Here is a 13,509-nt window from a genome sequence, read left to right on the forward strand (position 1 = left end):
CGGGCGGGGGTGGCCTGTCCCCATGTCACGCGCGGGGACCCCCCCAGCCCCTCCGCCGGGCTCGGAAAACAAACCGACCGCGGGGTCGGGGCCGGGGGGCGGGCTACGGCGGGGGCGGGATCTGTGCCCCCAGCAGGTCGTAGGCGAAGATGTTCCAGAAGACGGCGAAGAGCAGGAAGGTGCCGTAGGACAGCAGCAGCACCCACCAGCCGCACTGGTCCTGCAGGCTCTCCTCGTAGCTGCGCAGGATGGTCAGCCCCATGCTGATGCCCACGATGGCCCCCGCCAGGTGCGCCATGAAGCTGGGCTGGGGGCCCGAGGCCGGCAGCGGCGGCGAGAAGCGGAGCCAGACGGCGCGACCGACCTCGGAACTCACTGCGGGACAGCGCGGGAGGTGCTGAGACCGCCCCGGGGCCCCGCACGGCCCGGGGGGCTGGGGGCGGTACTCACTGCACACCAGCGCCAGGACCATCCGCAGCAGCTTGTAGGGACAGCGCATCCCGGCCCAGTTCTGCGGGAAGGGGAGGGAGGGAGGGAGGGAGAGAGGGAGGGATGATAGGATGGAGGGATAGAGTGATGGAGGGAGGGATGGAGGGAGGGATGGAGGGATAGAGGGATAGAGGGATGATGGGCTGGCACTAGTGATGCTCCAGCACTGCGGAGGGGGCTGCTGCCAGAGCCCCTGGAGTGACCCATGGAGCCCACTCAGGTCCCTGCTCCTCCCCACCCACACCCACCCCATGATGCCACCCCTGTGACAGTGCCACCTCTAGTGCCATCCCACAGCATCCCCCCACCAACGTCACACGTGGCTGCCCACCCCACAGTGCCACCCACCCCATGGCATCCCCCGTTAATGTCCCACCACCTTGCCCAACACGCAGACAGTTCCCACGCCCGTTGTCACCCCATGGCATCCCCCCGTGCGGACCACCCTACAAAGCCACCCACCCCCCGTCCTCCCCTCTGTGTGCCCTTGTCCCCTGGCTGACCATGACGACGTTGGCGAGGTGAGCGGAGCAGAGGGCGTAGACCCCCCCTGAGCCCCCGACCAGGGGGGCCCTCATGTCCGTGATGGAGACGGTGAGGGAGCCTGGGGGCACAGACAGGGCTCAGCATGGGCTCTCGCCCCCACCACATTAATTAATTACAGTCTACATTAATTAATTACAGCCTGCATTGCCCTCCAGCCCCCGGCCGAGTGGTGCTGGGTGGTAGCGGGCAGAGCCCAGCATCCCCACCAAACCCGGCGTGCACCTCCCCGTGCCCGCTCTGGGCTGGTGACGGGGCCGATGGGGACAGCCCCCCCCGGGGAGCACCCACCTGCCAGGACCCCGGCCAGGTAGAGGAAGCTGATGCGCAGGATGCCGTGCACCATCTCCAGGGGCACCCCGATCATCAGCTGCAGGAGGGCGTTGAACCCCAGCTGCTCCAGCCTGCCCGGGCACAGGAGGGGACAGCGGGGGCTCAGCTGCACGGCCCCAGGGGTGTCCCCGGTGTCACCCCCGGCAGGACCTACCCCACGTGCATGAACATGTAGGTGAGGAAGCGCCAGGCGCGCGCCCGGTGCCCGGGGTGATAGACCAGGGGGCTCTTCATGTACTCGGGGTGGTAGGTCTGCAGCACCCACTTGTTCAGCCGGGCCCCGTAGCACAGGAACACGATGATCTGTGACAAAGCCGGCGGCTGTCACCCCCCTTCACCCCACATCTGAGCCCCACAAGGGCACCAGGACATCACAGCTGGGGTCACCCATCCCCTCTGCCTGGGTCTGAGTCCCACATATGGGCACAAGGACATCACAAACAGGCTCCTCCATCCCTTCACCCCACATCTGAGCCCCACAAGGGCACCAGGACATCACAGCTGGGGTCACCCATCCCCTCTGTCCTGGATCTCAGCCCCACCATGGACACCAGGATATCACGACGGGGAGCACCCAACCCTTCACCCCACATCTGAGCCCCTCTGTGGGCACCAGAACATCACGGCTGCGGTCACCCAGCCCCACAGCCCCGGGTCCGAGTCACCCGCGTGGGCACAAAGATGTCACCTCCAGGGTCACGCATCCCTCATGTCAGCTCTGAGCCCCGCTGTGTGCACCGGGAGCTCACAGCCCGGCTCACCCACCCCGGGCCTGATCCCTGCCAAGGTCTCCAGGACACTCCAGCTGGGCGCCGCCCGCCCGTGCCCCGCACCTGCGTGAGGGTGACGGCTGCCATGAAGACGGGGGGCGGGCAGGTGCGGTGCTGGTAGAAGTACCAGCGCCGGTCCATCTCGCAGGGCAGGATCTCGTAGGCCACGTAGCGGACGAAGCGTTTGTAGATGCCGAGGCCGGTCTCGTCCAGCAGGACGTCGCGGGGCAGCGCCCGCTGCCCGTTGGCGATGGCGCGTTTGAAGCTGCTCGAGCGCTTGCTGCTGATCTGCGGAGAGAGGCCGTGCCCGCGGGGGCCGCGGGGGCAGCTCGGCACGCACGGCCCGGGGCCGCCCCCCGCCCAGCCGCCCCCCGGAGCCAACTCCCGGAGCAGCCGTCCCGGGGCCGCGCCGCCATCCCGCGCCGGGGGGGTCCCCGGGGACCGCCGGTGTCCGCCCCCCTCCCCGGGGGCGCAGGGAGGCGCCCGGTGCCCACCCCGGGCCGGCACCCGCCCCGTCCCTGACCGGCACTGACCAGGTCTACCAGCTCCTGATAGCAGACCTGCCCCTCGTCGTTGCCCTGCGCCAGGGCCACCAGCATGTCGAGCTTGGCGGGGTCCAGGGGCAGCTCATGGCTGTGCACCAGGCTGGCGAACGTCTCCACCCCGATGAAGCCGGTGTTTTCGGGGTCGAGCTGCGGGGCGCGGCGCGGAGCGTCACCGGGAAGCCGCGGCTCCCTGCTCGGCCGGGGACCGCTCCTGGCGCCTCACGCCCGGCTCCGCGACACCCGTCCCTGCCTCTGCGAGGGACGCCGCAGCCCGCAGCCACCCCGGATCGCGCCCCGTGCGCTGCCCTGCCCCACGCCGCTGCCCCGTGCCGCTGTCCCCGTCTCCCCGCGGCGCAGCCAACACTCTCCCACTCAGTTATTTCTCGCCGCCAGCAGCCTGCCAGCCAGGAAGCCACCAAGCTAAACACACGCGCAGCCCTGGCACCAGCCTCCTCCTCCTCTTCTCCTCCTCCTCCTCCTCCCGCTCCTCCCGCCGCCCTTGCCGCCGGCCGCTGGGATCCACCGCGCCCTGTGCCGGGGCGCCCTGCGCCCTCCTCGGGGCTGCCAGAGCGGGCCGGGCACCCTGAGCCCCCCCGGGACACCACGGGCACCCAGCGGCACGGGGAACCCGACAGGGGACAGGGAGCCCAGGATGGCCCAAGGTGGGGAGAGGGCACCCACGGCCAGAGCGCAGCCCCTGCAATCCCCCTGGAGCGGTGCGGGGTTTGCTCACGGCTTCTGCAGGGAGGGAGGAGCGGGAGAGGAGCCTCATCCTCGTGGGATGGGCAGGAAGGGAATGCTTGGGACACGGGACCGTATCCCCTCCGGGATGGGCACCCTGTCCTTCCCTGTACCCGGCAGGAGACAGCCACAGCCTCTTTCCCAAGGGGCTTTGGCTGCCCGGAGCGGGGTGCAGGGTGGGATGAGGGGTGCAGGGTGGATGAGGGGTGCAGGGTGAGATGAAGGATGCAGGGTGGGATGAGGGGTGCAGGGTGGATGAGGGGTGCAGGGTGGGATGAAGGGTGCAGGGTGCAGTGTGGGATGAGGGATGCAGGGTGGGATGAGGGGTGCAGGGTGGGATGAGGGGTGCAGGGTGGGATGAGGGGTGCAGAGCGGGATGAGGGGTGCAGGGTGGGATGAGGGATGCAGGGTGGGATGAGGGGTGCAGGGTGCAGGGTGGGATGAGGGGTGAAGGGTGGGATGAAGGGTGCAGGGTGGGATGAGGGGTGCAGGGTGGGATGAGGGGTGCAGGGTGCAGGCAGCACTTGCAACCTCTCAGCGACCGCAGCCATGGGGAGCCATGGGGGGCAGGAGAACCCTCTTGTCACTCGTCCCCCTACCCCACACCCATCACCCCACAGGCTCCACGTGTTTGTGCCACGCCGGGACCTGGCACATGCTGTCCCCACGCTGGCACAAGCTGAGCCACCAGCCCCAAGAGCGCTCAGAGCCCTGTCAGCAACCAGGGAGCCCCTCTCTACTTTTGGGGTGCATCTCCCCCCACCCCAATCTCACTGGCACCATAGGAACCCCCGGGAGGGCCCAGTCCCCATCCCCCAGCCCTTCCAGCACCGCTCATTCCCGGGGAAGATGCTGCTCATTCCCGAAGAGCTCGGGCTCACATGTGCCCGAGGGTGGGGTGACACGGGGGACAGCACCGCAGCTCCCGGCCTGGGGGACTCAGCCAAGGTCACGGAAACAGCGGGGGGAGAGTGGGGGAACAGTTAATTTTCCTGACCCCCAAGAAATTCCTTCCCCGTGCCCAGGGGAGAGTCACCAGCTGGGCCAGGGCTGGGTGGGGATGGAGGGACGAGGCGGTGGAGCTCAAGGGGGGTTGGTGGGGGCCGGGGAGCAGCGGGTGGAACCCCCTCGAGGCCCCATCGTGCCGCGAGCAGAGCCCCACGCCGCGCAGCTGATGCTCCACGGCCTCATCCCGCAATCAGGTCACGGGGGTGGGTGCAGACCCCCGCCTCGCCAGCAGGACCGAGCCCACGGCACCCCCGGGGCTCCATCCGGCGCCCAGACCCCGCCGGCGGCGCTGGGGTCCTGTGCCCAGCACCCTTCGTCCTTGAGGGCGCTCGGGGCAGGATCCGACCCGGCGCCGGCGAGGGAGAGGCCACAAGTGAGATGAGTCGCGCGTTCTCAGCGGCACAAGGGGGGTGCGGATGCCCCGGGGCGCCGGCGAGGGGCACCGAGGAGCGCCGAGGGGCGCCGGCGAGGGGCGGCACGGCCGCCGTGGCCGCCCAGGGTGGGCAGCGCTGCCCGCTGCGCGCCAGCCGTGCCCGGTGCGTGCGAGCATCCCCGCCCGCCGTGGCCACGGCCGGTGACCGGCGGCGGCCCCCCCCCCCGCCCCGAGCGCAGCCCGGTGCCTCCCGGGCGGCCTCACCTGCTCCTGGATGAGCTGCAGCAGGGAGCTCCTGTCCATGCACCCGGCGGGCGGAGGGCTCCGCCGCTCCCCCGCGCCCGGGGCCGGCGAGCCGGGCAGGGGAGCGGCGCGGGCGGCGGGGGCGGCGGCGGGGGCGGCTCTCCCCGCCAGCCCCGCGTTGCGGCGGGCCCGGGAGCGAGCGGCGAGCGGCGGCGCCGGGAGCCGCCGATGGCAGCGGGGCGACGGCGGCGGCGGGGGCGGGAGCGGAGCCGAGCGGAGCCGCCCCCGCCGCAGAGCGCGGCGCAGCGCCCCCCCCCCTCCCCCGCACCCCCCGCCGCCGCCGCCGCCGCCGCGCGGGGAACCGGGACCCGCCCCGCCCCGCCCCGCCGGACACGGCCCAGGGCACGGGCGGGGAGCCGGCACACGGCGCTCGCAGCACGGGATGGCGCCGGCACCCCGGTACGGCTGCGGGCATCCCGGTACAGGAACCTGCGTCCCGGTACAGGTATCTGCATCCTGGTATGGGAACCTGCACCCCGGTGTGGCTGCAGGCATCCCAGTATAGAAACCAGCATCCCAGTATAGAAACCAGCATGCCAGTACAGGAACGTGCATCCCAGCATGAGAACCTGCATTCCGGTCCAGCTGGGGGCATCCCAGTACTGGCACCCACATCCCAGTACTGGCACCCATATCCCGGTACTGGCACCCACATCCCAGTACTGGCACCCACATCCCGGCCCGGTACCCGCATCCCAGAACAGCTCTGTGCACCCCGGTGTGGACACCCGCACCCTGCTCCCCATGACCCAGCGCTGATACATCCTGGTATGGGACCTGGATCCTGCTGTGATCCCTGTCCCAGAACAGGCTCTGCATCTTGGAATGGGAATTTGTATTCCATTTCCAGTACTGCGTCCCAACACAGGTACCTGTATTCCAATACCCACATTGGGTACTGTTCATGGCTTTGCAGCTGCACCCTGCTAAGTGGGATCCATATCCGGATACAATACTGGCATCCCAGAATGGACACTGGCATCCCATAATGGACATCAGCATCCCAGAATGGACAGCAACATCTCAGAATTAACATCAACATCCCAGAATGGACACCACCATCCCAGAATGTACATCAGCATCCCAGAATGGACACCAGCATCCCAGAATGGACATCGGCATCCCAGAATGGACATCAGCATCCCAGAATGGACATCAACATCCCAGAATGGACATCGGCATCCCAGAATGGACATCAACATCCCAGAATGGACATCGGCATCCCAGAATGGACATCAACATCCCATAAAGGACATCAGCATCCCATAATGGACATCGGCATCCCATAATGGACATCGGCATCCCAGAATGGACATCAACATCCCATAAAGGACATCAGTATCCCAGAATGGACATCGGCATGCCAGGACCAGGTACCTGCTGGGCCTGGCACAGGTGACTGCAAACATTCCTGCATCCTGACCCTGCTCTCACAGGCCAGCACACCCCCCGTGGCACAGGGGCACAGCCGCCGCTGTCCCCTGGCGCAGCACAGTGCCCATGGGACAGCCTGGCACTGGGTCCCTGGAACCGGAGCCTCTGTGGGATGCGCCCAGTGCCACCCAGGCCAGGCTCCCCTGGATCCCCAGGCAGGGCAGGGATGTCCCCAGGACCCATCCCTGGTACCGTCCTCACTTTCCAGAGCCACGGCTCAGCCCCACTGTGGGTTCCCCGGGCACCGTGTGCGGCCATGGCTGGGGTCCCATGGCCCTGCCACGGGTGTCCCCTGCCCCACGCCCACGTCTGTCCCAGCACAGCGCCCGTGGCCCCGCACACCGGTGCTATTAATACACACCAGGACACGTGGGCCCGCAGCTCCCGTGGGATCCAGCCTGGTTTGGAGTCACCAGGGAGCACCGCGTGTCCCGTCTGCCTCGGAGTCGCCTCCTCTGCCCGGCGCCAGCTGCGTCCCCCACCAGCCCCGGCCTCTGGCTGGCCGTGTGGGAAGGGTCTCCTGTCCCACCCCGCAGCCCAGAGGGATCCCCTCACAGGTGGGAGCGGTCCGACCCCATCCAGTGCAGAGGCTCTGGAAAATCCTCTTCTCCGGCTGCGCCCACATTCCCCGTGCCCAGCGCCCGTGGCTGAGGCTGCAGAGACAGAAATAGCCGAGGGAGAAGCTGCCATGGGAAAACAGGAGCAGGGAGGGGAGGTGGCACAGCCCTGGGAGCTGCGGGCGCAGGGTGAAGTGTCTGCAGGGACGTGGGGAGCCCCAAACCCCACACGGGGATGGGCACAGATCCACAGCTCCCAGGGCAGCCAAAGCCTCCCGCTTCCCACGGAGCCCGGGCAGGGAACCGCGGCATCCATCACCCCCTTCCCTGCGTCTCCGCTCCGGCTGGCACTTGTCGCACAAGGATCCGTGTCCCCAAGCACCAAGGAGTCCTGGCCAGCCCGAACCTCGTCCCACCTCACCAGGCTTCTGCTCCTGCCCTGAATCCCTGTAATCGCCCCCAAACGAGGCAGCCCAGGCCCCGGCGTGCCCCTGCTCCCACCGCAGCCCACAGAGGCGCCAGGCTTCGTGCAGCGCGGGCAGGGACGAGGGTCCTGCTCCCCAGGTGACACAGGACGCGGTGTGCAAGCGCAAGGTGTGTAAAAATTTATTTTGCTGTAGAGAACAAACCTAAAACGTAACAGCTCCAGCAGATGTGGAGCAGGGAGACACCAGGCACGGGCCCGGCTGGCAGAGCCACGCACGGTGGGCACAGAGAGGGACACGAGACGCGAAGGACGTGGCCCGGGCGGTGCCAGGGACCAGCGGTGAGTGGGTGCCCGACTGGCAGAGCAGCTCCAGCAGAGGCAGGGATCCCCGGCTGGCCAGCGCTGGGGACAGCAGGATGGGGACACCACCCCGGGCTGTCCCTGGGAGAGATCCTGGTGCCACCCAGCGATTTCCCCACCCGCTTGCTGGCTCCAGGCCACGAGATAACATTTAAATAGACACAACACACAAAGAGCAGCTCTGGGCGCTACCTGGGAGCTGCTCCCGCAGCTGCCTGCAGAGACCGGCGCTGAGCGTGCTGGGGCAGGCCAGGCTGGCAGCGCAGCCAGGGGCTGAGCCAGGCTCCCCTGGGAGCACAGGAACCCAGGGATGGGTGCTGGCCTCGCTCTTTGGGACTTGCAGACAGGGACACTGCGGGGCTTTGGCCCAACGGGTGCTGAGCTCAGTCCTGGCAGCCAAAACCAGCTCAGGTGTGGGCAGGGGACAGGACAGGACAGGAAAGAGCTTCCAGTGGTGCCAGGAGATGAAATGCCCAGAGCCTCACACTCCGGACAGAGGGGACAGCAGCACACAGGGCCTAGAGCACAGCGTGGCACCAGCTCAGTGGTGGCACTGCCAGGGAAAGACGGGGCACACAGAGGGCATCCAATGCCCTCCCAGTCCTTACCAGGGCTCCCAGAGCCCTGCAAATACTGGTGGCCATGAATACTGGTGGCCAGGGGTGGGACTGGCCACACAGGAAAGGAGCACAGATGGACCCAGAGCCTGGCACGCTGCAGGACCCACAAGATTTTTGTGTAGGAAGAACAGAAAGGGGCTCAGGCCAAAGCCTGGTTGTCACTGTCCCCCCTCAGCCCAGGACAGCAGGCACCGTGTCCCAGCAGGAGGGGCCAGGCCTGACCCCAAACACTGGGGCTGGGGGGTGTCAGTGCCTGGCCCTCCCTCCCCTGCTGCCTTTGCCAGCACTGGCTGAGGGAAACCGGGACAGGAGATGGAGATGTGCCCCAGGGAGCTGCAGCCATGAGCTCATTTGACAGCTCAGCTGCTGCTGGAACTCCCAGAGACTCCGGGAGCGTTGCGCCCTCCAGAATTGAGGGCACCAGCACAGCCCTCTGGGGAGGGGAGGTGCCCAGTCCGACAGACACTGAAACACTTGCGTTTGAGCTTAAAAACAAGCGTTAAAAAAACTGAACAGAATAAAAGATGAGGGTGATCCTCCAGCTGCTGGTGAGGCAGAGCCCTCCCGGCAGAGCTGCCTGCCCTGTGGCCACGGGGTGAGGCTGGCGGGTGCCAGGGATGGATCCTGCTGGTGCTGCGAGGTCTGGCTTCACTGGTCCTGAATCCAGGCTGGGGGCAAAGGAGCATTTCCTACCAGGGGCCAGCTGAGGTGGGGCCCCTCACTGGGGACGGGGAGCTGGTGGCACAGGGGGGACGGGGCGGAGAGTGGCTCTCATTTGTTCTTGGCCAGCAGCCGGTAGAGGGTGAAGCCCACCAGCGCCGTCACCGCCGCCCCCAGCGCCACCCGCAGCCAGAAGGACGCGGCTCCCAGCTCCACGGCGTTCAGGTGCCTGCAAGAACACAGAAAGGGCCGGTGAGTGCGGCTGCCCCGCTGCTCCCACCCCTCACAGGGACGCTGGGCAGTGCCAGGGGGCAGCCCAGTACCGGGGGGAACAGCCCAGGGAGAACCTGAGAGATTCCCCGTCCCTGCAAGCGGAGCACTCGTCACCCGGCATCACCGTCTGTGGGTGGAGGTGGCTGTCCCCTCCCCTGGCCTGGAAACAGCTCTCCAACACCTAAATAATTAGGCAGGTATCTGCCTTTGTGGGTCAAGCTGCCTTTCCAGCTCCCGGTACACGGAGAGCCGAGGTGCCACCACGGGGACACTGGTGACAGGGACCAGAGGGACAGGGCCTGGTGCTGCCCCAGCGCACACATTCCCTTCCCAAACACGTGCTGCCCCGCACTAACGTGCTCCTCTCCTCTCCTCTCCTCTCCTCTCCTCTCCTCTCCTCTCCTCTCCTCTCCTCTCCTCTCCTCTCCTCTCCTCTCCTCTCCTCTCCTCTCTCCATCCATAATTCATTCCCCACTACTTCGGGGGAGCACAGCCAATCCCCGGCCCTCCATTACGCTGTTATTTATTTATACCACATACCCTAAGATATATTAAGAATATTTAAATTTTAATACTGCAGAGGGGAGGGAAAAAAAAAAAAAAAGCGTCAGCTCTAAAAATAAAGTTGTTTATTGAAAAGAAGCTGGAGGGAAAACTACTCACTAGTAATCCCATCCTGCCTTCCAACGCACCCACACGTTCTCTTCTCCCCTCCCCGCCAGGGCTCAGCCCCTGGAGCTGTGCTCGCCCTTCCCTGCCCTGGAGCGGAGAGATTCCATTCACAGGGATCCTCCTCCCCTCCACACCCCCCTCACCTCCCCTGACAGCCTGCTGCTGTCCTGCCCCGCTCCCAGCCCCTCTGGGGGCAGCTCCTCCCGAAGGGAGGCTGTGTGACAGAGGTCTCGCTTCACTGACCTCTTTTTCAGCCTGATCCATCTCATCGGGAGAAAATAGCTGCCACCCCCCCCGCGGGCCTTGGCAAACTAAGCTGGCTACTCCTCTTCAGCGTTTTTTTATCTTAGGCTTCAAAAATAAACACTCCTGTGGCAGGATCTATCTACTGAATCTGCCAGAGATGTACACAAAGGCAGAAGAACACCTCCCCCTCTGCAATTAGAGGCAGAAGTGGCTTTTCTGTTTCAGTTATTTGTATAAGCAGATCACAGAATCACAGAACCCTGGAATGGTTTGATTGGAAAGAAACCTTAAAGCTCATCCCGTTCCAACCCCTGCCATGGGCAGGGACACCTTCCACTGTCCCAGGCTGCTCCAAGCCCTGTCCAGCCTGGCCTTGGACACTGCCAGGGATCCAGGGGCAGCCACAGTTGCTCTGGGCACCCTGTGCCAGGGCCTGCCCACCCTCCCAGGGAACAATTCCCTCCCAATATCCCATCTAATCCTGTCCTCCTTCAGCTTAAGGCCATCCCCCCTTGTCCTATCACTCCATGCCCTAGATGACACCAAAACCACTTGAAGACACCAAAAACTGCAGAGAAACCAAAGCAAAAGCGATGTGGCAGAGGCAGGGGTGGGACACAGCCCCCTCCCCAGGCCGTGCTCCCAGCAGAGCCCCTCCAGGGGAAGGATACTAACGGGAAGGTGGCTGCAGTGGCCAGTTTGGTGTAGACAGCGGTGCTGGGCGGTCCCTGGCTGTGGCAGGAGAAGAGGAAGGGTGGAGGGAGGCAGTGCTTGTAGCAGAACTCAGCTGGGAAGAGCCCTGGCTGCTGGCTGGCTTCTGGCAGGTCTGTCTTGGAGGCCACGAAGACACAGGGGATCTGGCTGTCCAGGTAGTGCTGCTGCAGAGACAGAGAAACCCCAGCCAGGGGTTAAGGACCAAGCCCTGGGAGAGGCAGGGCTGCCAACAGGGCTGATGCCCCCCACGCCCCTGGTGAAGTCATAAAGGACCCCTGGGATTGCCCAGGAGCCCTGTAAAGTCCCCCAGGGTCCCTGCCAGCTACCTTATAGATGCTGGCACAGTAGCTGAAGGATTTGGGGTCGCTCAGGTTGTAGATGAAGCAGGCGACGTCGCAGGCGGCATCCGACGGCTTCGTGAACGTCGCGTCAGCGCTGACCTCGTACAGCTGGGGCAGAGGGGACAGGGGGTGGCACAGCAGTGTCCAGGGGGCCAGCTGCTCCTCACACCAGCACAGGGACTGTGCCAGCACAGCCACAGCCACAGCCCAGCCCCATGTGCCAGGGCATGGGGACACAGCCCAGCCCTGCTAAGAGCCAGACGCGGCACGATTCCCTGCTCTCCCAGACTTACTATGAGGTACTTCTCCTGGCCATTGACCTGCACTGTGTTGATGGTGTAGAGGGATGGCTGTCCTGGGCTCTCCCTCTGGGCCTGCCACCAAGGAAAACACCGTCTCAGCAGCGGAGACGTGAGCAGTGGTGCCCTGACAGCCAGCTGAAGGGCAGCCAGGGCCTGTCAGGAGATGTGGGGCTGTTCCCAACAGGCAGGGAAAGTCAGCATCGCTGCGGCCAGCCTGGGAAAGGCACAGCCCCCGGGACAAGCAGAGGGAGCAGGCTCACTGCTCCCAGGATTAAGGAACCAAAGCCACCAGCACGGAGGGGGCATGAAGCACGGGCAGGGAGGGCATCACACGGGGGGCCTGGCCGCAGGCAGGGAGGTGCCACCACGGGACAGATTGCTCCAAGACCCACCCCGTGCCTCCTGCTCCGCCCTGGGAGCGTGGCCGGGCAGGGAGCAGCCACTCACCGCCAGGCTCCTGCCGAGGAAAGCCTGCAGGAAGGCGGACTTGCCTGCGCCCCGCGCTCCCAGCACCTTGCACAGGAAGACATTCCTCTGGGTCTGCCCCTTCTCCAGGTCAATCCTCTTCTCCCGGGTCACTGGCAGGAGAGAGGGCGGTGAGAGCCGGGAGGGACCTGAGCTGTGACGGGAGGGGAGGGCGTGGCTGTACCTGTGAGGGCTTGGGTCTGGGAGTCCTGCTCCGAGAGGATGGGGTAGCCCAAGTAGCCCAGGCACTCCAGGCAGTGCCGTACGTCCAGGTAAGCCACGAGCCTGGGGAGACAGAGCACGCCAGGAGCGTCAGCAAGGGCTGGGTGACGTGACCAAGGGCCAGGGAGAGGGACTGAGCTTACGTCCACTGGCAGAGGAATCCATGCAGGGAAAGCAGGCCTTTATCAGTGGTGCATACCGTGTTGTAGAGCTCGGGGCCCCAGGGCACGCGGGGGAACACGCTGAAGAAGTTCTGCAGCTCTGTGTGTGACAGGGCTCCGTCCTGGTCCTGTCAAAACACAGGGAGTCACCGGGGGAGGCAGGACACAGCCTGTGCCCCGTGGGGCCCTGCCACAGCGGCCACCTCCCTGCTGTGGCACACAGGGATGCAGGAATCGATGGAGCGCAGCGGGGCCAGAGCCGGGCGAGCTCACAGAGCCTGTGCCCCAGGGACCGCCAGCACTGCACAACAGCAACAGCTTTGGGATTGCAGCTGCAGCCAGGCAGGGCCCGTCCACACCCACCCCACAGCCACTGTTCTTGGCATTCCTGGAGCCAGCTGTCCCACAGAAGCCCGCATCAGGCCAGCCTGGCCTTCCACAGGCCAACTCAGCACTCAGGCTGCTGTGCCTGAAGGGGACCTGCTGGCACCTGGGCACCCAGGGATATGCATCCATCCAGTTCTGCCACTTCCCATGGCCACAGAGCTGACCTGGACACACAGGGGTGTGTGTCCACTCTGCTGCCATTCCTGAGGCACTCCCCGTTGTCACAGCCGCCATACCCCAGATGCCCATCAACATCTAACTAGCCAGTCCGAGCAGCTGCATGCAGATCCAACACATCCCCTTCTCCCACTCTCCAAGAGCCTGAGTTTGGCACAGACGTGGTGCTTTCTCTCCCTCTCTCCAGCATGGCAGCCCTCTAGCAGGCTGGCAGATGCTGGCATTTGGTCCGTGGCTGCTGGCCAACAGCTGTGCCCACTTCCCTGCCCACTTCCCTGCCTCCCTGCCCGCTTCCCTGCCCGCTTCCCTACCTCCCTGCCCGCTTCCCTGCCTCCCTGCCCGCCTCCCTGCCCGCTTCCCTGCCTCCCTGCTCGCTTCCCTGCCTC

General features: G+C 65.7%; 2 protein-coding genes across 6 annotated transcripts in view; both read right to left on the reverse strand.

Moving 5' to 3' along the window:
* On the reverse strand, positions 1–5,167 carry RHBDL1 (rhomboid like 1). 2 transcript variants are annotated; one of them, XM_058422562.1, is made up of 8 exons: positions 5,067–5,167; positions 2,696–2,827; positions 2,199–2,423; positions 1,520–1,668; positions 1,324–1,436; positions 993–1,093; positions 451–511; positions 1–375 (listed from the first exon to the last, which is right to left on the reverse strand). In XM_058422562.1, the coding sequence occupies exons 1-8, from the start codon at positions 5,103–5,105 to the stop codon at positions 104–106; spliced, it is 1,092 nt and encodes a 363-aa protein (XP_058278545.1). In that variant the 5' UTR covers positions 5,106–5,167; the 3' UTR covers positions 1–103. The 2 variants fall into 2 exon arrangements, with proteins under 2 accessions (XP_058278545.1, XP_039934879.1); XM_040078945.2 differs by having other exon boundaries at positions 2,669–2,827.
* A 3,469-nt stretch (positions 5,168–8,636) lies between these two features.
* The window catches only part of LOC120759549 (mitochondrial Rho GTPase 2), a 44,142-nt gene continuing 39,269 nt past the window's right edge, over positions 8,637–13,509 (reverse strand). For all 4 annotated transcript variants that reach the window (XM_040078927.2, XM_040078925.2, XM_040078926.2 and 1 more), the window contains 7 exons: positions 12,542–12,687; positions 12,361–12,461; positions 12,159–12,289; positions 11,703–11,783; positions 11,395–11,517; positions 11,030–11,232; positions 8,637–9,392 (listed from right to left, as the gene is read on the reverse strand). In XM_040078927.2, the coding sequence (XP_039934861.1) occupies positions 9,275–9,392; positions 11,030–11,232; positions 11,395–11,517; positions 11,703–11,783; positions 12,159–12,289; positions 12,361–12,461; positions 12,542–12,687 (903 nt within the window). In that variant the 3' untranslated portion in view covers positions 8,637–9,274. The remainder of the gene's footprint in view (positions 9,393–11,029; positions 11,233–11,394; positions 11,518–11,702; positions 11,784–12,158; positions 12,290–12,360; positions 12,462–12,541; positions 12,688–13,509) is intronic.

This window comes from Hirundo rustica, chromosome 15 (assembly GCF_015227805.2).
Source record: "Hirundo rustica isolate bHirRus1 chromosome 15, bHirRus1.pri.v3, whole genome shotgun sequence".
Classification (NCBI taxonomy): Eukaryota; Metazoa; Chordata; class Aves; order Passeriformes; family Hirundinidae; genus Hirundo; species Hirundo rustica.

Coding starts and splice junctions, on each gene's coding strand:
- RHBDL1 (XM_040078945.2), bottom strand. CDS start 5,105: ATGGACAGGAGCTCCCTGCTGCAGCTCATCCAGGAGCAG. Junction 1,437..1,519: donor TACATGTTCATGCACGTGGG/GTAGGTCCTGCC, acceptor GTGCCCGGGCAG/GCTGGAGCAGCTGGGGTTCA. Junction 376..450: donor GGTCCTGGCGCTGGTGTGCA/GTGAGTACCGCC, acceptor GCTGTCCCGCAG/TGAGTTCCGAGGTCGGTCGC.